This window comes from Thamnophis sirtalis, unplaced genomic scaffold (assembly GCF_051295495.1).
Source record: "Thamnophis sirtalis isolate CommonGarterSnake01/CBP01778 unplaced genomic scaffold, rThaSir2_p1.2 scaffold_2, whole genome shotgun sequence".
Classification (NCBI taxonomy): domain Eukaryota; kingdom Metazoa; phylum Chordata; class Lepidosauria; order Squamata; family Natricidae; genus Thamnophis; species Thamnophis sirtalis.
Window position 1 is genome coordinate 134,311,750 of NW_028261382.1, and position 23,119 is coordinate 134,334,868.

General features: G+C 37.7%; 1 protein-coding gene across 8 annotated transcripts in view; it reads left to right on the plus strand.

Moving 5' to 3' along the window:
• NCOA2 (nuclear receptor coactivator 2) overlaps positions 1-22,816 on the plus strand; it is a 131,424-nt gene extending 108,608 nt beyond the window's left edge. For 5 of the 8 annotated variants that reach the window (XM_087706954.1, XM_087706955.1, XM_087706956.1 and 2 more), the window contains 12 exons: positions 1,559-1,769; positions 2,987-3,193; positions 3,793-4,008; positions 4,378-4,507; positions 7,020-7,212; positions 8,056-8,337; positions 9,597-9,674; positions 10,544-10,769; positions 11,912-12,089; positions 12,908-13,106; positions 16,253-16,342; positions 19,212-22,816. In XM_087706954.1, the coding sequence (XP_087563080.1) occupies positions 1,559-1,769; positions 2,987-3,193; positions 3,793-4,008; positions 4,378-4,507; positions 7,020-7,212; positions 8,056-8,337; positions 9,597-9,674; positions 10,544-10,769; positions 11,912-12,089; positions 12,908-13,106; positions 16,253-16,342; positions 19,212-19,223 (2,022 nt within the window). In that variant the 3' untranslated portion in view covers positions 19,224-22,816. The remainder of the gene's footprint in view (positions 1-1,558; positions 1,770-2,986; positions 3,194-3,792; positions 4,009-4,377; positions 4,508-7,019; positions 7,213-8,055; positions 8,338-9,596; positions 9,675-10,543; positions 10,770-11,911; positions 12,090-12,907; positions 13,107-16,252; positions 16,343-19,211) is intronic. The other 3 variants (XM_087706959.1, XM_087706960.1, XM_087706962.1) reach the window with 3 other exon arrangements.
• Positions 22,817-23,119: the final 303 nt, after the last annotated feature.

Here is a 23,119-nt window from a genome sequence, read left to right on the forward strand (position 1 = left end):
CTTTACTATATTTGTTGCTTTTATTTTTTTGTTTGTAGGAATTACTCATTCTTAACATAATCATCTTTTACATTTTTAATTAATGTTATTTAACGTTGTAAAACATAATAGGTAATGAAAAGGAAATGTTCATAGAAAATATTTTCAACAATGTACTGTATATTAGTAACCTTTAATTATCTTTATTTTTCAAATGAATTATTTTTCCAGTATGTGGTATTTCTTATGTTGTTGTCACTTTACTTTTTATACCGATCTCTTTTACTACGTGGGGTTGATAATTTTCTGGCTTCATTTGTTTATATTTCCAGCCTGTTCTATACCTGTTCTCTAGGGACATGATTCACCTCACACACACCCCATCCCTGCCTCCAATTTATATATTTGGTTTTCTGTCCACAGATTAACCTGAAAGGTCTAAAGAAGCCCAGGAGCTTCATGGCCCCCCAATCCTATTTCAGAATTCTAGGTGTACGAACATACTTTGTAAGCCATTCTGACAAGGGAGGAAACAAAAGAAAAGTTTCTTACAGCATTTTGTTTGGCTATTTTTGAAGTATGTAAAGAACAGACATTTGTTGTCTGGCTTGCTTATGCTGTGCATTTCTAAAGCTGGTAGAGCTCATATTTGGAGGATGGGACTGTTAAAAGCCCAATCCTTTAAAATTATTACTTATAAATTGAGGGCATGGTAGTAACATGTGCAAGGGAACTAAAAGAAGCCCAATGCTTACTATAGTATTATCCTCCATTTGAAACGAGGCTCCAATGCTATTCTGAGGTAGTATGCAAAGTTCTGGAATTTATTACACCTATTGTACCTCTTTTGTTGGGTTTAAGGGGATTATTGCCTATTAGGTTTACTAATACTCTGTGACTTCCTCCTCTTCTTTTTTTAAAAAGAAATTGGAGATATTTCTCCAAACTTCTCTCACCCTAGGTTTTTTTTTTACTCTTCAATTTATTACATGTTGAGCAGTAGTACATTGGTTCAACTTATAAGTTTCCAGCCGCAAAAGTTATTATATTTTCTTTTGTCTTCATTTCTTTAAATGGTTCACATTTTTCTGTCCGTGATTGAAAGTTCAGATGAAACGTAAAATGTTTTTAACCATGTGGAAGTAACTATTACATAGAACATTTTTAGTCCTGTTATAACCAAGCAGAATTACAGTAATGACAGAGTGTTGATTTCTGTTGAACAAAGATTCTTTGTTACATCCATGGAAATCTGCATCCTCTCCCTCCCCCTTGGAGACATCTCTCTGCCAATTCATGGCTAAACTACAGACAGAGAATTTTACTAGTTAGTTTTTAAGAGACTATATTTTGGCCTATTTTGTACTTCCAGAAGGCACCATGATAAGGAACACTAAAGGGTTATGTGTGTCCTGGTGTCTAGTTTAAGTGAGACACAAGTAAATCTCTTTCTTTTCAGGAACAGATTTCAGATATGTTTTTAATGCTGAGGTATTGATTCTGTTTCCTAGTATTTTGGTCTAGCCCAGATTAAAAGACCTATGAAAAATGTGTGTTTTCTTTTCAAATTCCATGAAAGCCTGGCAGCGAGCTTGATAACCTGGAAGAAATTCTAGATGATCTACAGAATAGCCAGTTGTCACAACTTTTCCCAGATACCCGACAAGTTGCTTCAGCAGGATCAGTTGACAAACAAGCCATCATCAATGACCTCATGCAGATTACAGGTGACAACAGTCCTGGCACACCTGTTGGATCCCAGAAACCCACAGGGAGGATCTCTCAGAGCAGTGAGTCTGAACTATTTATCGGGTTTTAGAAACAGATAATAGTATTGAAATGAATCTTTTCAAAAGCCACCATGCCAGTTTCAGATTGTTGCTAGGCTTTATAAGTCTTCAGTGAACAAACAGCACCACCTGCTGCTCACCTTAATAAATCACAGCATGGTGAAATCTTCCAACTACCGTAATAGAATATTGTTTGACTTAGAAATAAATAAATAGCTTTTCATTTTATTGAAAGTTTTATTTTATTTCCATCACTAATCTGTGGGATTACCACATGGTTATGACTTGCACTGTACAATGAAATCATTGAACACCTACGTTCTATCAGCTCAATTTTCACCAAGGCACAAAAATAAAAGTGTTTCTTTAATGTACTAATTCATAAAACATGATTGTGTTGCAGTTTAAGGAAAAAGAATTCCCATCCTAGCTCTAAAGTGAAACTTAACAGACTATTACTTAAGCAGGCAAGGAAGGGAGCATCAAACATATTTTTTACTTTTCTCTGTTGCATGAAATCCAAAGTTAGTGCTATGAGGTTATGCATTTAATCCATACAAGTCAGGTCTTAGAGAAATTGTTGTAATTTCTATTAAGTTTCATTCATTTTAAATGCAATATTTTATTAAATGACAAGATTAATATTGTATCAAGACAGAGGCTGAGCATGAAAACAATTTTGTAAAATATTACCACGTCAGAAATCAGTGCAGGAATCTCCAGCTGAATGATGGATGTTGGTAGAGTAGATGGTGGAGCTTTTCATTTAATTTTAAATTCTCTGTGGATTCACCTGAAAGTCTAAAAATAACTTTTGTCAAATGTCTATAAATATCTGCATTTGTTTTTGAAACCTAGTTTTTAAATTAATTTGAAAAGAACTTAATGGCGTATATCAGTGGTGAGTTCTGGATCCCGTCGCAACCGGTATGCTGTGACGGGGCCGGGTGTTCTCATCGGGCATGCCACCGCCCAGCGACACTCAGTTGCTCAGCGGAGGTCTCACAGGGGCTGGGCGACCATGTGTAATTGGCCCGTTTGCATCAAAAAGTGGTGGGTGGGCCAAACAAGCCACCGTTCTGGTCTGGTGGCTGCTGCTCCCAGCTACCACCGGTACGCCCGTACAGCCCGGAATCCACCACGGGTGTATATTTATAATGTAATTTTCAAAGCTCCCAGTTTTCCCTTTTCATCTTTTCCCCCCCTCTATTGTTCAGCTTTTACCAATGCAAGACAAGCGCAGTTGGGAAGGATGTTGCCGAACCAGAACTTGCAGCTTGACATTGCTTTGCAAAATGCACCAGGTGCTGCAACTTTTCCACCCATAAGAAACAATAGTCCATATTCAGTGATACCTCAGCCCAGCATGTTGGGTAGTCAAGGAATGATGGGAAATCAAGGAAATCTTGGGAATAATAATCCAGGTAAAAAAATATATTTGGTGATTTTTTTTCTGTGATAACACATTGCTTCTAATATAGAAAGAATAGGCATCTGACTACAAGGATCACTTACCCCAGCAGTACCCTAAAACTAACATAAAATACGTTGAATTGGATCATGAGACCGTTACCCAATGCTGGGCATTTTTATTTTCAGGAGAATTTCACTTGAGTTCAGATAAATGTATTTTCATTGGACTGGTTATGCTATAATATTGCACTTTTAAAGTAGAAGCCTAAGGATGTTTATTCAGAAATGAATTCTCTCTTAATTATTTGAAATCTGAGCAAATTAATATGATAACACAAGGATCTCTGGTTTTTCTAATTGTAAGAATGCATATTTTACTGGATTATTATTTTTGGGAGCACATATTTGTGAAAAAATATGCTCAGATACCTATCCATGGCACTAAACTGGCAGTGGGACCGAGATGTTGCATCAATGCTAGTTGCTACTTTTGAAAGCATTCTTGATTATTATGGCTTGACTTATGAGCTGATTGTAAAAGTGGCATTAAAAACAGTTTAGCACTGGGTTGAAGCCATAATTGAACATAAACATGTGTGTGTTTTAATAGGAATGATTGCTGGTAATACTCCTCGGCCCGCTATGTCATCAGGAGACTGGGGTAGCCAAGCTGCTGCTGTGAGAGTGACTTGTGCCGCCACAACAAGTGCCATGAACAGGCCAATCCAAGGAGGCATGATACGTAACCCAACACCCAGCCTTCCCTTGAGATCTAACAGTCAAGCTGTTCCAAGACAAATTTTACAATCTCAAGTTATGAATATGGGTAAGGTGGAGTCCAGTCATAGTCTGCACAGTTTCAGCAGATACTGAATATTATAATATTAGCAGGGATGACAAATACATTTTAATTAGATATAAATGCAGCTGTGGGAGTTCAGTTCAATTATACAAAAGATGCGCTTGAATGTTTTTGCATAACATGCTGATTATATAAGAACATATTTTTATTTTCTTTTGAAGCAGCCTTATTTGAATTGAATTTGTCTCTGACTAATCCCAATCCAGGTTAATGTAAAAAATACTCATCTATAGTGTATAGGGAAATATAGTATATACAATAAGCAGCAGATTGTTGGTCTTCTGCAACACCTGCAATTCCAGTGATATTTTATTTGTGATGGTTGTTCTTCAGGCGGTTCAGAACTGGAGATGAATATGGGAGCCCCTCAGTACACCCAACAGCAAGCCCCTCCCAATCAGACTGCTCCTTGGCCTGACAGTATATTGCCCATTGATCAGGCATCGTTTAGTAGTCAGAACAGGTAAGTCTTAACTGTTTTGTATTTTTTTGCTTTATTTAATTTGTTCTGTTTCTGCATAGTTTGTTCTTTTTGAACTGCCTTGGGACTGTTCGTTGGACTCCAGAATTGAATTTAAATAAATAAATAATAAAATAAAATAAATAAATGAACATAAGGAAAGGAACTATAGGTGTTTCACTGATTGTTCTTATTATTACCACTTGCTACACAAGGAAGGCAGCAAACATCCCTTGACTGAGCCAAGGATTTTCCTAGACTGTGACAAATGATTGGCAGAGTAGAAAGAGGTTGGCATCTTAAAACTACACCTACGCATCATCCTTCCCACATCATCTTCCCAGGAAGATGTCTCAACATGACCTGTTTAGCTAGACCTAGTACAAGGAAGGTGCCATTTCCAACAGGATGAGAGAGACGAGTACATTAAAATTGAATTTATTTGATTTGAGATTATAATTTTTAATATTATTCATTTTTAAAAATTATACCAGGATCAGTATCTTAGGCAATCTTGTTTTACCTTTTTTTTTTAAGAGCTCTTCTGGAGGATATTTAGATCTATTTTTCTATCTTATCTATTTATCTATCTATCTATCATCTATCTATCTATCTATTTATCTTATCATTTATTAAAATTATATCCCATCCATCTCATTTTCAGGCAATTCATAGTTTTAATTATTTTATCAGGTTGATTGTGTTTTATATGTTTACATGTTTCCTAATTTCAAATGAAGTATGGTTCTTTTAATTCCTATGGTATGTCCTACCAGTATGTACCCCTAGGAGCCTTCCATTTTATTGCAGTGGAATAAAACGTTATGTTTTTAGTATTTTATTTTATTACTTTAAATATTTTGTTAACTCCATTTCCATATTATTCAAGGTAGCATAAAATCTGTTAGGAAACTATAATAATTTAATCATTAAGTAAATTACCATGTAAGCACAAATTACTCCCCCAACAACAGTCAAGCATTAAGCAAAATATTTAGGCAAATGCAGCCTCATACTATTGACTTGTAAAAGTAGGGCACTTCCACATGGAGTCCATATTTTTCTGGCCTCACATTGTGGTCTGTGTTTGGCAGATAAGATAGAATATTCCACAGTCAGTAGACACTTACACACAAAGTAGTCTTCCTGTTTATAGGACCAAAGCTTTCAAGATCTTTTGGATAGGCCATTTTTTCATTTGTGAGAATTTGGTCTCTCTTACCTTCCAGTTCTTGAGCTCCAACCAGTCTCTAGTCTCGATCCGCAGACATTCAGTCACTGTATGAAACAAGATGTAGAGCCTCAACAGTTCTGCATTCCCCCCCCCCCCCAAAATGAGCAAGTTGGTTGGTTGTTCATTGGCAATAATGTAACAAATGCATGCAACTTTCAGTTAAGCTCTGGATGTAGCACTGACTGAATGTTAACTTCGTGTTCTATCATTGCACAGTTGAATGGAAAAGCAGATTGTCTATTAGTATTTTCAGATTGTAAGGTTAGTAACAGTGGAGTTGATCAATGGTCAACTTCAAACTGCTTTAACAATTGGGAACAGTGTGGTGCAACTGCCCCTAGATTTTACCATATCTTGTATCTGTTGTTGGACATGTAATTTATGTTATAACTAAAAAGTTACAATTTTTATTAAGCAATGGGCAGTAATGGCAATAACATATGATAGCTAAGGAATAACTTTAGTAGATTTCCATTTGTGCAACAGATATCATCATCTTCCTTTCTTCCTGCACATACCCTAGTTCTGTTCTGTCATTGGACAGCATTGAGTGATTGCTTCACGTCAGCAATTTTTTATTTATGAATTTCATGAACAGCGAATTTGTATCATGACTATAATTTGTTCAGCACTTAATTTTTCCTTCATGTATATTATTTTGTATAAATGATCACACTAGCAACTGCTTTTTACTATTTGCTGATCTCTGTTTTAGGACTAATTAGATTTCATCTCCTTTTATGATAAAATATTACTCAGTTTCAGTTATTTATTTCTTAGTTATCAGGATTAACTAATAGCCTGTTTATTATTATTATTTTTAAAATGAGAAGCAAACTCCTGCATTCACAGATTTAAATGATCTGATTAGGTCTGTTATGTAGCTTATTATAAAATTAAGCTGTCAAATTGAATACACCATCATAAATATGAACAAAATTTATTGTTGTAAATCATTGTTATACAAATTTCCAAATCAATAGCAATTTTTCTTCTCACTTCCTAAATAGGTCTGTACAATTACATTCAGGTTTTGACTGAGAAGTTTAGAAAAAAGTAAGAGTGTGTTAGTGTGTGTGTGTGTGTGTGTGTATGTGTGAAAGAGAGAGAATGATAAAAAGTATTTTGCCATTTTAAGTATGCTTTAGCTAGACATATTGAGTTCTAGAGAATTATTGAGTTTGCTTTCAACTTATCTGCCTAACAAACTAGCACACCTAATGTATGTAACATCCAGTTAATTTGGAATGTCTAAAGAGTAAATGTTTTTGCCCCCTCAAGTTGCTCATCAAGCTGTGCCCTTTGTAGGCAACCATTTGTAGGCTCTCCGGATGATTTGATGTGTCAGCATCCTGTCTCTGAGTCTCCAAGTGATGAAGGAGCTCTCTTTGATCAGCTTTATATGGCACTAAGGAATTTTGATGGTCTAGAAGAAATTGATAGAGCTCTTGGAATACCAGAACTTGTCAGCCAGGTATTGCTATATTGGATATTTCTACTTTCTGGGTCCTGGACTTAAGCTTCTTGAAATTAACTATATGAGAATTACTTACTTGTTTCAAACACCATTCCTCCTCTGCTATTCAGAGCTATACCAGGTAATGTTGACAATATGCTTCATGTCCTCCGATATGATTGTTATTGTAATGACAATATGGGGAATGAGGGCTGATGGCTTGTCTTTTAAATCACGACTTCTTGATTGCTGGATTGCTCAGTGAGTGTTTTTTGTGAAACATCAGCAAGCAAAGGCTAATATATTTTAAATATTTTTTATTTAAAAAAAAAAACCCCTCACCTCTTTTTATGTTGATTTCCCCAGTTCTTTTATTTGTGATATTGTTTTTAAATTTTATTTTAACAAATTTTAATGGGAAACTGTCCAGAAATATTTTAATTAATAAATATATTTGTTGTTATTATTATGTGGTTAATCTTTGGTGAGATTCACAGCCTTTGGGGCTGGTTGGTAGCTCAATAGCTTGAGTCCTAATCAAGGACCTATGAACTGTTAAGGTAACGTTGGAGGATATAAGCTGTTCCAAGTAGGGTGTTGTTGTTGTAATATTTATTATTATTTATGCATACATTATGAATTGCTAGAAAAGGCTTCAGCACAGAAAATAAGTATTAGCCAAACATTACAGAAAAATGGGGGGGGGGGCGGGGGAGATGAACCTATATATATCACTTTTAACCATAGACTGCATAGAGTTCTGTCGCAGCTGGGTCTCAGCTATGTTTCTCCGTGTTCTCTACATATGTGGGCTCCAAAGCTTTATATATATATATATATATATGCTTTTTTTTTCTTCAGCAGACCCAAGGAGTGGATCCAGAATCATTCTCAAACCAGGAACCAAACATCATTCTAGAACAAAAGGCACCAGTTTTCACACAACAGTATGCATCTCAGGCTCAAATGGCCCAAGGCAATTACACACCACTGCAGGACCCAAACTTTCACCCAATGGCACAGCGCCCAGGTTATGCAGCACTACGGATGCAACCTAGGCCTGGTCTGAGGCCTACTGGTCTAGTACAAAACCCGCCCAATCAACTGAGATTGCAGTTGCAGCATCGGCTTCAAGCCCAGCAGGTACTCATTTTATGTTTCTTTGACCAGCACCATGTGTGTCAATGGCTTCTAAAATATTTTACTATGTATGAATTAAATGTGAACCTATCTGTAAATGTTCTTTTTCGGATGCTATTTATTTATTTTCATCCAGAGTATTCATTTCTTTTATACGTCTTCAAAGCTAAAGTGGTGTTTTTGATAACTCTTTAACCTTGTAAACCATAGGGCATATATTACTTTCATTTTTTTAAAAAATAACCAGAAGTATTTCTTTTCATAAGTTGTAAGATATTACATCAGAGAACTTGCTTGAATTTAAGAACAGAACAAAAGAACATTTCTTTCCCTCAAGATGGCAAATACATTTTGCCAGCATTTTTTTTTCTGGGTTTTCAACTTACAACCATTTGTTCAGCAACCCTGCAAGAGTTACTGAAGTAATGGTGGTTAAAACTGATCCTCAGAGTTTCTGCACCCCTATGGCTACTTGATCGCAATCTGGGTGCTTGGTAACCCTTTCACACTTGTGACTGGTTGCCAAGCACCCTGTGATCACATGAGCACCAGTTCCATGCCATCTTCCCTAGAAAGTCATAGGAGAAGCTTGCAGGAAAATTGCAAGTTGTTGGGGTAAGTCTTCCCCACTCGCACACTTCCCCTAGCCTTCTGCATTCCTGCTGGCCATGCATTCTCCCCAACTCACACAGTATCTCTCTCATGCGCCCAATCCATGCAGTGCCTGTCCACCATCCTTGTCCCTTCCCAAGGTTCCTCTTGCACACCCATGACACACCTGTTGCGCACCTTCTCCAACCCTCCTCCACACTCCTACCCACTCCTTTGCTCTGTCTCACACCCAGCAGCAGCTACTTACCTGCCTATAGGTCTAGCACTTGTAACTTCCTACCAGCTTCCCCATAGATTTTGATTGCAGGAAACCAGGAGGAAATTAACTTATCTAATAATTGTGAGATTCAGTTAATGATGGCAACTGGGACTGCAGGGCTGACTATTGCTAAGCAATAGAATCTCACTTTACAACTGCATTGTTTAGCAATGGAAACTCTAGTCCTAATCTTGTCCTAAACCAAGAGTACCTGTATGTGTTACATTTCTGTCACTGAGTGTTGTTGATGTAAGTAGCTATTCAGATTGAGCTGCACAACAAAATATGATATACTGGTAATTATGGTCTTTATTGAAATGGCACTTTTATAAAATCCATTTTTTATTCCTATTGTGTGTGTATATGTATCTGACTTGTTTTTCTTACCTAGAATCGCCAGCCATTGATCAATCAGATTGGCAATGTTTCCAGTATGAACCTGTCTCTAAGACCTGGAGTACCTACACAGGTGAGGGAACAGATACTGCCAATTTTTCTTTTCTGTAGATTTTTACTTGTGTTTCATAATTTCTGCAACTGCACCATATGTTATTGTACGAAGTATTTATTTATTTAACTTGTATGTGGCCTATATTACCTAGATTGTCCTTCTTTATATGAGAATATTTTAAATTCAATACCAGCTTGAGTAGTGACTATATGAAAGAATATAGTTCTGCTGTGCAAAATGTTTTTAATTGAATAATTTACAGAATATTTTAAACAAATGTTTCATTGTTTCTAATGCAAAATGGGCTATTTTGAGTGTTTTGGGAGTCTTCTGTAGCTTAAAACTGTTTTAAGCATGAGACACACTGTTTCAAGCATGCAATATTCTCCAAACACTTAAAGCAGTCCACACCTCCAAAGGCCATTTCACTAAGGCAAGATATTTTGAAATTTAAAATGTTTGCTTCAAATTCTTAAAATATAATTAAAACTAATTATAATGTGTATAAAGTGAAAAACGTTTCCTTAAGATAACTTTAAATGAAGTGTCCTTCCCACGGAATGAATCCACCAGTATTTTAATAAGTAAAAGCAAAATCGAAACACACACACACACACACACACACACACACACAGCCCTCTTTTTAACCGAGACATTTATTTATGAGATAAAAGGTACAACTGATTTTCTTAATTTTTGTAGAATTTATTTTCAAACAGTTTGAATGCTAGTCTTAATATGAATAGGCTTTACTTGTTTGTTCAATTGCATATCAGGAACATATTTATCATATATGTCTTCAAAACTGTTATCTGGCATGTGCTAAATCAGACTCTGAAAATGACTTCCAGCTACTTACACTGATAAACATTTTGCTTTCTTGGTAGGGAAATATTAATTCTCAAATGTTAGCCCAGAGGCAGAGAGAGCTACTGAGCCAACACCTGAGGCACAGACAGATGCACCAAGTTCAACAGAGAACCCTGATGATGCGGGGCCAGAGTATGAATATGACGCCAAGTATGGTGGCCTCTGGGGGAATACCAGCAACCATGAGTAACCCACGGATTCCCCAGACAAACCCCCAGCAGTTTCCATTTCCTCCAAATTATGGTATTGGGCTTTTTTTTCCCTTCAGACTTTACTGCTTATACGGTTTCAGTTTCTTTTTTGGATCATAGTTTTTAATCTTATAATTGCAAGGAAGACTCTTAGAGTAAGCTAGCTCACTGAGAGTCTGGAAAATAATTGTGGAATGAGGACCACAAAGAGATATTTTAGCTTGCAAGCCTTTTGAAAATTCTGCCTGCCTGCCATCAGTCTGTCTGTCTCTAACTATATCTATCTATCATCTCTATCATCCATCTATCTATCCATCAATCTAGCTAGCTATCATCTCATATCTACATATCATATCTATCTATCTCTGTCTATCTATCCATCCATCCATCTAATCTTATCTATCTATCTAGCTATCTCATAGCTATCTATCATCTATCATATTTATCTATCTCTTATCTATTTCTATCTCTGTCTGTTTGTCTGTCTGTCCATCCATCTATCCTATCTATCTATCTATCTATCTATCTATCTATCTATCTATCTATCTATCTATCTATCTATCTATCTATCTATCTATCTATCTATATATATATATATATATATATATAATCTACTTTTATATTGCCCCAATGTCACATCTTGGGAAAAACAACCAATTTTTCAAATTTGGAATCCTAAGTTAAAATAAAAATAAAAAGGTGTTCATTTCTTCAACAAATGATCTCTATGAAATGACAACTCTAAAAGTATACATGAGTTTGAATGTTTTTTACATGTTGTTAATGGTATTAAGCATTGGATATCAACACCTTGTTTGTCATAGTGTCATTTCCACTTATTTAATGAGCTTGTTTGGGTATTACTTGATTTCTCGGTCTATTTTTTATATAATATATAGGCATCAGCCTCTGGAAGAGGGGGTTTCTTTTTGGAAAATTCTTCTTGAATACAGTCAAATAAATATCTCCAGCAGATGTCACTGCCTGCTATTGATCACAATGAGGGCAAATTAAAACAGTAAGCCAGCTCTGCAGTATATATGATAGGAAAGCAACAGTAAGGAACAATGGAAAGCTTTGTTATTGTTCAATGAATCCTCTTCAAATAGATGAATCCATAATGGACATTTTGTATTACAGCATGTAGTCTTAATTGTCCTGTCACATGATTGAAGTTCCTATTATATTTTCTAGGAATAAATCAGCAGCCTGATCCAGGCTTCACTGGAGCTACCACTCCACAGAGTCCCCTGATGTCCCCAAGAATGGCTCATACTCAGAATCCTTTGATACAGCAATCTCAGGCCAATCCTGCCTATCAGTCTTCTACAGAGATAAATGGATGGGGACAAGGCAATATTGGTGGAAATAGGTACATTTCAAGATTCAGAATGTATTTTGGTTGCATTTTGTAACCTCCTGGTTTGAATTAATGTCACATAACTTCTTTGTACACTCTATTCACCAACTCCCATACAATGGGGAGCCTTTTAGAATTCTCTGTAACTTTTTTCTCTCCTATAATATTATCAGAGTTTTATTTGACCAAGAAATAGATAGAAATTCTGATCAAGCAAAAGGATGGATCGCATTTTGTTATTGGAAGAGATACTTATGTGCATCCAATCAGATAGGTCCATGATGGGCGAACCTATGACACGCATGCCACAGGTCGCATCTGGAGGCCTCTCTTCTGGCCCGTGAGCCGTCACCCCGTGAGCTCCACCACGCATGCATGTGCCCCCCTCTAGTCAGCTGATTTTCGGGTCTCTGCAGCGTGTGTTGTTTAATCAAAATGCAATTAAAACACTAAACAAGCTATTGAGAACATAACTATATACATCCAAAAGGAACAGGAAGTGCCTCACAGGAGCAGATAGAGGTATATCCTAGACAGGCAGGAAATGCATCACTGAACAGTGGAGATGAATACTAGAGATGAATAAAGTCAGGCATAACACCTATAACAGTGTAGGCATCCACTGGTGGCAAGGAGAGCGAGCAGGGCAGGTCACATGTGCATTGTATTATGGGTGTGGGGATGCCCGTGTGGGCATACACTTTCGGCAGACGAGTACAAAAGGGTTAGCCATCACTGTCATAGGTGTTTCTTGGAAGAGTTCAGGAATATGTGAGTCCTATAAGTGTATCTTTCTGATTTTGACATGGCCATTGTACTTTATCATGTAGCATGTTTTCACAACAATCTCCACCACACTTTGGGCAGCAAGCAAATACCAGCATATACAATAACAACATGAGCATCAATGTGTCCATGGTGGCCAACAGTGCTGGGTTGAACAACATGAACCAGATGACAGGGCAGATCAGCATGACCTCTGCAACCTCTGTGCCTACATCAGGGTTGCCCTCCATGGGTCCCGAGCAGGTGAGAATCTCAGCCTGGCATACTTAGACATAGATTTACTTTTAACATCAAAATATTTTGCTAATGTTGTACTATAAATCATACTAGTTATATTAAAAGTATGAACTTCAGGAATTGCTCATTCTTCTAATAGATGTGCAGTATAGTGGATTTTCCAAATATTTACTACTCCATCGAAGTCACAGGTGGGCAACTGCAATGCAAGCCCAAAGGGTCATTTCTGGGAAGAACTGCTTGTTCTTTTCCTGACAGACTTCTGCTTGGGAATTAGAAAATATGATGTCAGAAAGAAAAAAGAGTGGGTGACAAGCAGGGAAGAGAAAGTGACATGTAACCCCTTTCTCCACTGAGATGCAAAATCCATACATTGCCCATACTGAATGAGATTTTAGAGCATTATACTCACAAAACATTATGTGTTTTGTCACATAACACTTATGTGACCTGGGCCAGTTGGTTTTTAGTAGAAAAATTGGGATTTGAATCAACCTCCTTCCATCCCTCAGTAGTTAAAAGTATTACACAATCTACTTTTGGCTCTATTTTTTGACTAAATCCAATTGCCATCTTAAACTACCTTTAATGTCTTTCTCTGTTTATAAATTCTAGTTAAATTAATGATTGTTCAATTTTATTAATGATGTTTCTATGTTGGTCTATTCTAAAAGGTCAAGTGTTCATGGTAATTCCAGTATGATCTCTTTAATTTATTTAATATGTGTGTTCTAGCCATGCTTTTAGTGTGCTGCAAGCATATTTATTTATTTAATAATTTAATTGTTTGTTTATTTATTTAATGTATTTATTGGATTTACATGACCACCTATTCGCTCTCAGTGATTATGGGCAGCCTACAAACAATAAAAAATCCAATATAAAAAGGGATAAACAATAAAACAATAATTTCCCATCCCCTTGGTGACAAACAATCAATGAGCCATTTTCCAGACCCATTGGCAAAACCTGATCCAGCCGAGGCACAAGGGGATAATCTGATGGACCATCGCTGGGTTGAGTTTCAGGATGTTGCCCCTGGGGATGTGGACAAGGCCATGAGAGCTGTGAGTGCCTCCACTTGTGTACTGGACCCGTGCCCCTCCTGGCTGGTTGCTAACAGCAGGGAGGTGACACGGGGCTGGATCCAGGCGGTTGTTACCGCCTCCCTTCGGGAGGGGGTCTTTCCCTCCGCACTTAAAGCGGCGGTGGTGAGACCCCTCCTGAAGAAACCATCCTTGGATCCAGCCGTTCTTAACAATTATCGTCCAGTCTCCAACCTCCCCTTTGTGGGGAAGGTTGTTGAGAAGGTGGTGGCCTTCCAGCTCCAGCGGTCCTTGGAGGAAGCTAGTTACCTCGACCCATTCCAGTCCGGCTTCAGGCCTGGTTACAGCACAGAAACCGCTTTGGTCGCATTGACCGATGACCTCTGGAGAGCCAGGGACGGAGGCCACGCCTCCATCCTGGTTCTCCTTGACCTCTCAGCGGCTTTCGATACCATCGACCATGGTATCCTTCTGCGACGACTGCGGGAGGTGGGGGTGGGAGGCACTGTTTTGCAGTGGTTCTCCTCTTACCTCTCGGACAGGTCGCAGTCGGTGTTAGTTGGAGGGCAGAGATCGATCCCTAGGCCCCTAACATATGGGGTGCCGCAGGGTTCGGTCTTATCCCCCCTACTTTTCAACATCTACATGAAACCGCTGGGCGAGATCATTCGGCGGCACGGGATAAGATACCATCAATATGCGGACGATACCCAGTTGTATCTGTCCGTCCCGTGCCAACTCAATGAAGCGGTGGACGTGATGAACCGGGGCCTTGAAGCTGTTAGGGACTGGATGAGGGCTAGCAAGCTTGTCCTCAACCCGGATAAGACCGAGTGGCTGTTGTGTTTCCCTCCCGCTAATTTGGCAAGTGTTCCATCTCTCAGGCTGGGGGGTCAAACACTACACCCCCTCAGACAGGGTTCGCAACTTGGGAGTCCTCCTGGACCCACAGCTGACCTTTGACCACCATTTGTCAGCTGTGACCAGGGGGGCATTTGCCCAGGTCCGCCTGGTGCACCAGTTGCGACCCTACCTGAACCGGGAGGCCCTCACAACAGTCACTCGTGCCCTTGTGACCTCTAGGCTGGAGTACTGCAACGTGCTCTACATGGAGCTGCCCTTGAAGAGCATCCGGCGACTTCAGCTAGTCCAGAATGCGGCCGCGCGAGCGATTGTGGGTGCACCTCGGTTCACCCACATAACACCTATCCTCCGCGAGCTGCGCTGGCTACCTGTCAATCTCCGGGTGCGCTTCAAGGTGCTACTCGCCACCCATAAAGCCCTTCATGGTAGTGGATCTGGATACTTGAGAGACCGCCTCCTGCCAATTACCTCCTCGCGACCAATTAGATCACACAGATTAGGCCTCCTCCGAGTTCCATCTGCCAGTCAGTGTCGACTGGCAACCATGCGGAGGAGAGCCTTCTCGGTAGTAGCTCCGACCCTTTGGAACGATCTCCCCGTGGAGATTCGTACCCTCACCACCCTCCAGACCTTCCGCACAGCCCTTAAAATCTGGCTATCCCGTCAGGCCTGGGGCTAAAGATTGTAACCCACCCCCACCCGAATGGTATGAATGTTGTGTTCTTTTTAATTATGTATTGTTCTTATGTGTCATGGTTTGTATCCCCTTCCCCCATGAGTTGTAAGCCGCCCTGAGTCCCCCAGGGAAAAGGGCGGCCTATAAATAAACTTTCAAATTCAAATTCAGATCTTTGGAGTGTTGTGAGATAGTGTCAGTATAAAAAATAGCATTTTTTTAAAGCCTCTGACAAGTATATCTCTATGAAATATTTTTGAGTCAGTTACAATAAAGCTTTATTTTATTATACGCTCATTTTCCATCTTTTCAATCTACCTCTGTTTGCTGTCTCCTGTTTCAAAATAGCAAACTGACAGTAGGACAAGTCAAAAAATTATGCAGTCAGATAATAATGTGTTGTAGAAAAGAGAAAGAAATTCAAAGATAGGCATGGTACTAAAATAAATTCCTCAACTGTTAGTTGGGAATATTTTATTAAACAAAAGGAAGGGGCATGAGTGAAGGTTTCGATTTGTTTACGTCTTTTGTTTCTGTGACTGAGTTAAAACATTGTCCTTTCTCAGGTCAATGATCCTGCGATGAGAGGAGGCAGTCTTTTTCCAAACCAACTACCTGGAATGGACATGATAAAGCAGGAGGGAGATGCATCACGGGTATGAAATAATTAATATTCCAACTGTGACACTAGCTCAATTAGAGTGGGTAATTTTTAGTTAACCTTGGGCTTCACTTAAGTTTGTTGAAGGTCTAAGGATCATAATTGATGGCCATCCAAATGGTTAATAGCATGAGTTTCTTTATGCCTCTCCCTGGAGTTAAGTCTTATTATTCCTGTCGTAGGTCTTTTTATGAAATTGCTACTACAAATGGCTGGCAACTGCTGTTCATTTTCAATAGTCATATTCAGAGTGAGCTAAAAGGTGCTCATGAACTGATACAGCCCTGAAATGTGAAGTTGTCCATTTTCTATTTTAAATTTTCAATTATTTCCTGGATGAAAGCTAACAGAATTTTGTCAAGAGAACATGCTGGTCATAGCAAAAACTCTTTTCCAACCCAAGAGGTGACTCTACATAATATGTAGTACTTATGGACATCACCAGATGGTCAGTACAGAAAACAGATTATGTACTTTGCAGTCAAAAATAGAGAAGCTCTATACATCAGTAAAAACAAGACATGGAGTTAACTTTGGCTCAGATCAAGAGCTTTTTATTGTAAAATTCAGACTTAAATTGAAGAAAGTAGGGAAAACCACTAGACCATTCAGGTATGACTTAAATAATATTCCTTAAGAATATACGGTTGAGATGGTGAATAGACTTAAGGTCAGGCAGACAGATATGCAGATGATATGATATGTAAATGATACCACTCTAATGGCAGAAAGTGAAGAGGAACTAAAGAGCCTCTAGAAGAAGGAGAATGCAAAAGTTGGCTTGAAAATCAACATTAAGAAAGCTATGTTCATGGCATCCGGTCCTCTCAATTCCTGGCAAATAAATGGGGAGGAAATGGAGGTAGTGACAGATTTTATTTTCCTGGGCTCCAAGATCACCGCAGATGGGGACTGCAGCCAAGAAATTAAAAGATGCTTGCTCCTGGAGAGGAAAACTATGGCAAATCTAGACAGCATACTAAAAAGCAGAGACATCACCCTGCCAACAAAAGTGTGTATAGTCACGGCTATAGTTTTCCCAGTTGCAATGTATGGCTGTGAAAGTTGGACCATAAGAAAGGCTGAGCACCAAAGAATTGAGGCCTTTGAACTATGGTGCTGGAGAAGACTCCTTCGAGTCCCTTGGACTGCAAAGCAATCAAACTGGTCAGTACTAGAGAAGATCAACCCCGACTGCTCTTTAGAAGGCCAGATCCTGAAGATGAAACTCAAATACTTTGGACACCTAATATGAAGGAAGGACTCACTGGAGAAGAGTCTAATGCTGGGAAGATTGAGGGCAAAAGAAAAAGGAAATGAGGTGGCAGGATGGAGTCACCAAAGCAATAGGTCTGAGCTTAAATGGACTCCAGAGGATGGTAGAGGACAGGAAGGCCTGGAGGAACATTGTCCATGGGGTCATGATGGGTTGGACACGACTTCACAACAACAGCATGGCTGAAGAACTATACTTATTGATTTTTTGTGTTAGAGAAGATTCTTGAGTCCCTTTAACTGCAAAGAGATCAAATCAGTCAATCCTAAAGGAAAACAACCTTGACTGTTCTTTGGAAGGACAGATATTGAAGCTGGAGTTCAAATAGTCTGACCTTTCCATGAAAAAAGAAGCTCATGAAAAAGACTCTGATCTTGGGAAAGGTTGAGGGCAAAAGGAGAAGAGGACAACACAGGATGATATGGTTAGATAATGTCATTGATGCAATGAACATGAATTTGGGCAAACTCCTGGAGACAGTGGAAGACATGAGGGCTTAACAGGCTATGGTCAATTGGGTTGTGAAGAATTGGAAAGAACCTAACAACTGAACAACAACAAAGTTCCTGGATAAAAATAATCTTGCACTGTTCTTTAAGTGTAAGATAAAGGTAAAGCTTCTCCTTGTTCCTGACTCTAGGAGGTAGTGCTCATCTCTGTTTCAAAGCCGAAGAGGCAGCGTTGGCTGAAGACGTCTCCGTGGTCATGTGGCCGCCATGACTTAATGGCCAAGGTGCACTGAACTCTGTTACCTTCCCAGCAAAGCTGAAGTCCTAAATGTCTTAGGACAATCTGAAGGGCTGAACCTCCTATTAAAAACCTTTCTGATTCTTAAGATCTGCTGAAAAATTCTTCTATAATGCTGCTGCTGCAGAAACATATTTCTGTCCATCTTAGGGAGCTCTCCTGCATGACACCCCCCCCCCCCCCAGGCTATGAAATGCAGTTTCTTGAAAATTCAGCTTGCCTCTTATTCAGTCATAAATCATGTTTTATTTATTTGGTTATTTATTCATTTGTATGGCCACCAACTCACAGAGCGATTTTAGTAGCTAACAAGGTTAAAACAAATCACAATACAAAAGCATCATTTATTTTTTTTAAAAATTACATAACATTGTGATCAAACCTGACACCCGTATATTCACACTACACCAGTTCAGGTCAATGTGTCCCAGTGTCTAAGGGAGAACCACGTCTAGGCATTCTTAAAGGGTGGCAGGATTTGGGGGCATGGGAATGGTGTTCCACAGACAGGCAAACAAGAGGAGATACAAATTCTGCGTCCAATCAGATGCTACACTTTTATTGATGGATTTGGGATAATACCAGGATTTTTGCAAAAAGGACAACATCTTTTTCATTAATTGTTTGTTTGTTGATTTTAGTATTAATTTTATGATTCTAGGTTTTCATTCAGTCATGTATTCCATCATCAGTCGATGGAGTTTTGGAGATTGTTCCTTACTATATCTTATGTCAGCCTAAAAAGCTCTCTGTTTTTTTCTAATTATTTGAGGTCAGCAAAAGATAAAAGCGCACGCTTAATTAATTGAATAATTATAAATGTTGTTGCTTTCTTTTACAGAAATATTGCTGACCCTGAAGATTGGCTGTGTCTTCAATTGATTGGGCTCCCCATTCTGAACTACTTGCTAGTTTGAAGAGAGGCCTGTGTCTGTTTGCTTTATCTTTTCTGCCAGCACGTCAACTGGAGAAATGAGAATTGAGTGCTGCAAACAGAAGAGCGTCATTCTTGAGTGACATCAAACCTTTCTTGGTGGAAGAGCAGTCTCTTCTTCGACAGTCTGAAGCTAGCATACAGACAATTGCTCAGTCTGTTCACTGCATTCACCTTAGTGCAACTTAGATCTCTCCTGCAAAGTAAATGTTGATAGCCAGTTTTCATAAAACGTGTCAGATTGAATGTATTTAAATGTATGTATTTAAGGAAAACCAACCATGATCTCATTCTGTTCTGTTTTAGATTTAGATTTTTATTTGGGCTTTTTTTGTTTTGTTTTCCTTAGCTACACGGTCAAGTGCAAAGGATTCAGTTTCATCTGGAAATCAATGGTTTGTATTAGGACACTTTGTGAAGTAGGGAGTAGACCAAATTATAAATTCCAGAGTGACAGATGATAAAATGAGGAGAATAGGTATCTAATCTAGTGGCTAGATATGCTATTCTATTAAACAAACTTACTTGGTTTTGAATAGATCTAAGTCTATTTGAGTAACTTTAAATGTTTAAGTGGGTTAAAACATCTTCTGAGAGGGCTTTTAAAGCTTTTTTAATCACTTTGGGATAAAATCATGAGTCAGTCACAGAATTTAAGTTCACATGTTGATTTTGGCTTCCTTAAAATTAACCAATCTTAGTATCCCTGTTCTGCCTTTACTTGGACTTTCTGATAGGTTAGATAAAAGTATAAACCCCTATTATAGTCCTAGATCTGTTACCTAAGTTCTAGGTTGCAGGTAAATTAGTTGCTGAATAATTTCATTTGAACAAAGGTGCATTTCTTGGTGATGGAAGTGGCAGGATTGTGGCATGATATCAGAGCCAAAGGCATCTGATTTAAACAATACATTTTCTACTTTCCCATCTCCATATTTAGGGAAAACAATGACTTAAGCTATAGCAGATATCACTACAGAAGTAACCATCATGTGTTCAATTATTTTGAAGCAGTGTGGACTTTGAGGAAGTTTTGTAAGGTACATACAAAACAGTTTCTATGTAAACAAGCAATAATTTAAGTTGAAGATTTTAGTGTTTTAACTGTATAATTTTGTGAGGTATACATGTTGTGGAGTTGATTTCCAAATGAGGTACTTCAGTATTAAATTAGATATCTTCATAACTGTGCGTGTCTCCTGGGGAAAAAAAATGTGTTTTGTAAAGGATTACAATGCCTTGATTAGACCTAATTTGTAAGCTTGAGACTTCTTTTTCTAAATGCAATTCTGCTCATAAGTCATTTATCTAACCTTATATGCAGCCAGTGTAGGAGCCAATTTTCGACTTTTTTTGTATGTTTATATTCTTTCGTAATAATCTTAGCAAAACTTGTTCAGCAGACCACTGCTGAAAGTGGTTATTTATACTCTTACCAGCTGTGGTCTGAGTATTCTTTTAATATAAGCTGACATCAGTTTTTGAGGACTTGAAATATCAGGAAACTGATTGTTTTCGACCTCCTGTTCTTCTGTTCCACTTAATCTACAATTTTCATAACTGTAACTCAAATTTTAAATGTTACTTAAAATGCAATGCATTTTATATTTTCTGTGTCAATATTCATGTCCTTGGAAATAGAAGGCTTGTTATCTTGAAACCTGGTGTTTGCTTGCAATGAGAGTTAAAATATACAAAGGAATTGACTTTCATAGAGTGCTGAAAATAACATGTTATGGACTATATAGAATGCATTTCAAATTATCTGTTTCCTGTTGAGTGGCTTTCTTACCCTTTAGAAGGGAAAACTGTATTTCTCACTAGTCACCAGACTCAAAAGTTGGTTATTCAAACATCTGAGCCATCTGGTTGAAATAAAAAAAATGTCAGCCCTGAGCTCTACATTATTGAGAGAATATGAATACCAATAAATAGAAACACACATGCATTATCTGAAGATTAACGGAATTAAACCATTCTAAATTGTATGATAAAAATAGTTTTGAAACGGATTATTTTTCAATCATGCTTTAGTAGATTAGTAGGCAAATAAATTATTTTAAATAAGACCCAATTCAAAATATATTAGCACCCTCTAGTGATAATTTCAACTGAGTATAAAATGAAGTGTTTGTATTATCAGCAATTTCCAGGGAATCGCTGATTTTTCCTTTTGTTTAAATTAATTAAAGGCAGTGGTTTTAAGCATTTTCTGAGTATAACATTCACGCTAGATACAACAGTAATGATGCCAAGTCAGTTGTTTTAATTTTTTTATAAACAGTATTTCTTATTCAGTAAATAAAGTTGCTAAAGATAGTAATTGGATTTATGTTGGAACATCAGTGTTCTCTCATACAAAAGTGTGAAAAAGCAAGATGTATTAAGTCAGAAAAATAGATAATTCTACAGGGCAAAGAACCATTCAATCATGTCCAGGTAAGCTGATAATAAACATCTTGTTCAACATTTCACTAGTTATTTTAAATATTTCTCAAACTTAAAAGATTGCCCCTCTCCCAGTCTTTATATTGGTCTGTATTAACTAAAAGCAATGCTTTTTGCCATTTATACAAAGCATTTTTAATCTGTATTTTTAAAAAAACAGAGTTCATATGGGCTTAACACATGAAAAGATGGTTCAGCTCTACTTGCAAAACCCAAAGATACACAATCAGTTTTGAAATGCAATTTAAGCCATTAATTGTTAGTGTGACTTTAAAGTTTTCTAGTATTTGTATGGTAGTATTGCTGCCTAAGAGCAAAAGCATTCTCTGCACAAAACAAAATTACTGTAGTGGCTTTGGTTTTTAATTAGATTTTTTTCTCCCTGGTGTTTCTTTGTAGACTAAAACAAAATCTTTTAAGTTTCTTACTACAGGTAAAAGCTATGTGCAAGAACCTCAAAATGCTAAAATCTAGCATAATGCCTTAGATCTGTTTTTAAGTCTTGTATATTCCTACATAGCTGTCTGATGTATTATATTTGTATAGTGAATTGTGTACAATTTTGGAATAAGCGCATCATCACTTAGCTTTCAGTCGTTGAGTAGAGATGATGGACACATTACTTCAAACATTGACTTTTTTTCCTTTTGGTCATTCGTGAGTTTTATTTGTACAGTTCCTCATGAAGTTACATCTGAGATGTGTATGAGTGTGTGTATATGAAAAGATTATACAAGGGTAAAACTAAGCAATATATAAACTATGGTTCTTCAGGAGAAAGCTTACAGTGTTTTCAGGTTGTGATTTATTTTCAAGACTGAGTTAACTTTGAACATCACTTTGTTCACCTGCATTGATGTTTGTATTTCTAGTGTGAGCAGTTTATGCAAAGTTAGATATATTCAGAGAAATTTTAAATACATTTATGCAAGTTAATATTGCTTTGCTGATGCTATTTGCTTATTTGATGTTAAATAATGCTATTGTAAATAAAGAATTCAGTTATTGCATCATTTAATAAATTTTAATGCCTTCGGGTTTTACATGGTTTTAGATATAGCAAATTTCTTTTGTTGTGCCTTTTGTGTGTGTTAACAGCTGGTACCAGAATGGTTAAACAAATGTCTGTTCATAAATAGTTGAGTGGGAATCACACTGAATCCTAATCACTACCTTTGTTGCCTCCACATCTTGGCTGTAAGCAACAGCAACCAGTAACCGCATCTTGACATTGAATAGTAATGGAATGCTGTAATCTATGCCTTGGAAAGAATAAGTTACAGCTAGTTCTTGGCTTACAACAGTTCGTTTAGTGACAGTTCAAAGTAATAGTGACACTGAAAAAAGTGGCTTATGACTTTTTCGCA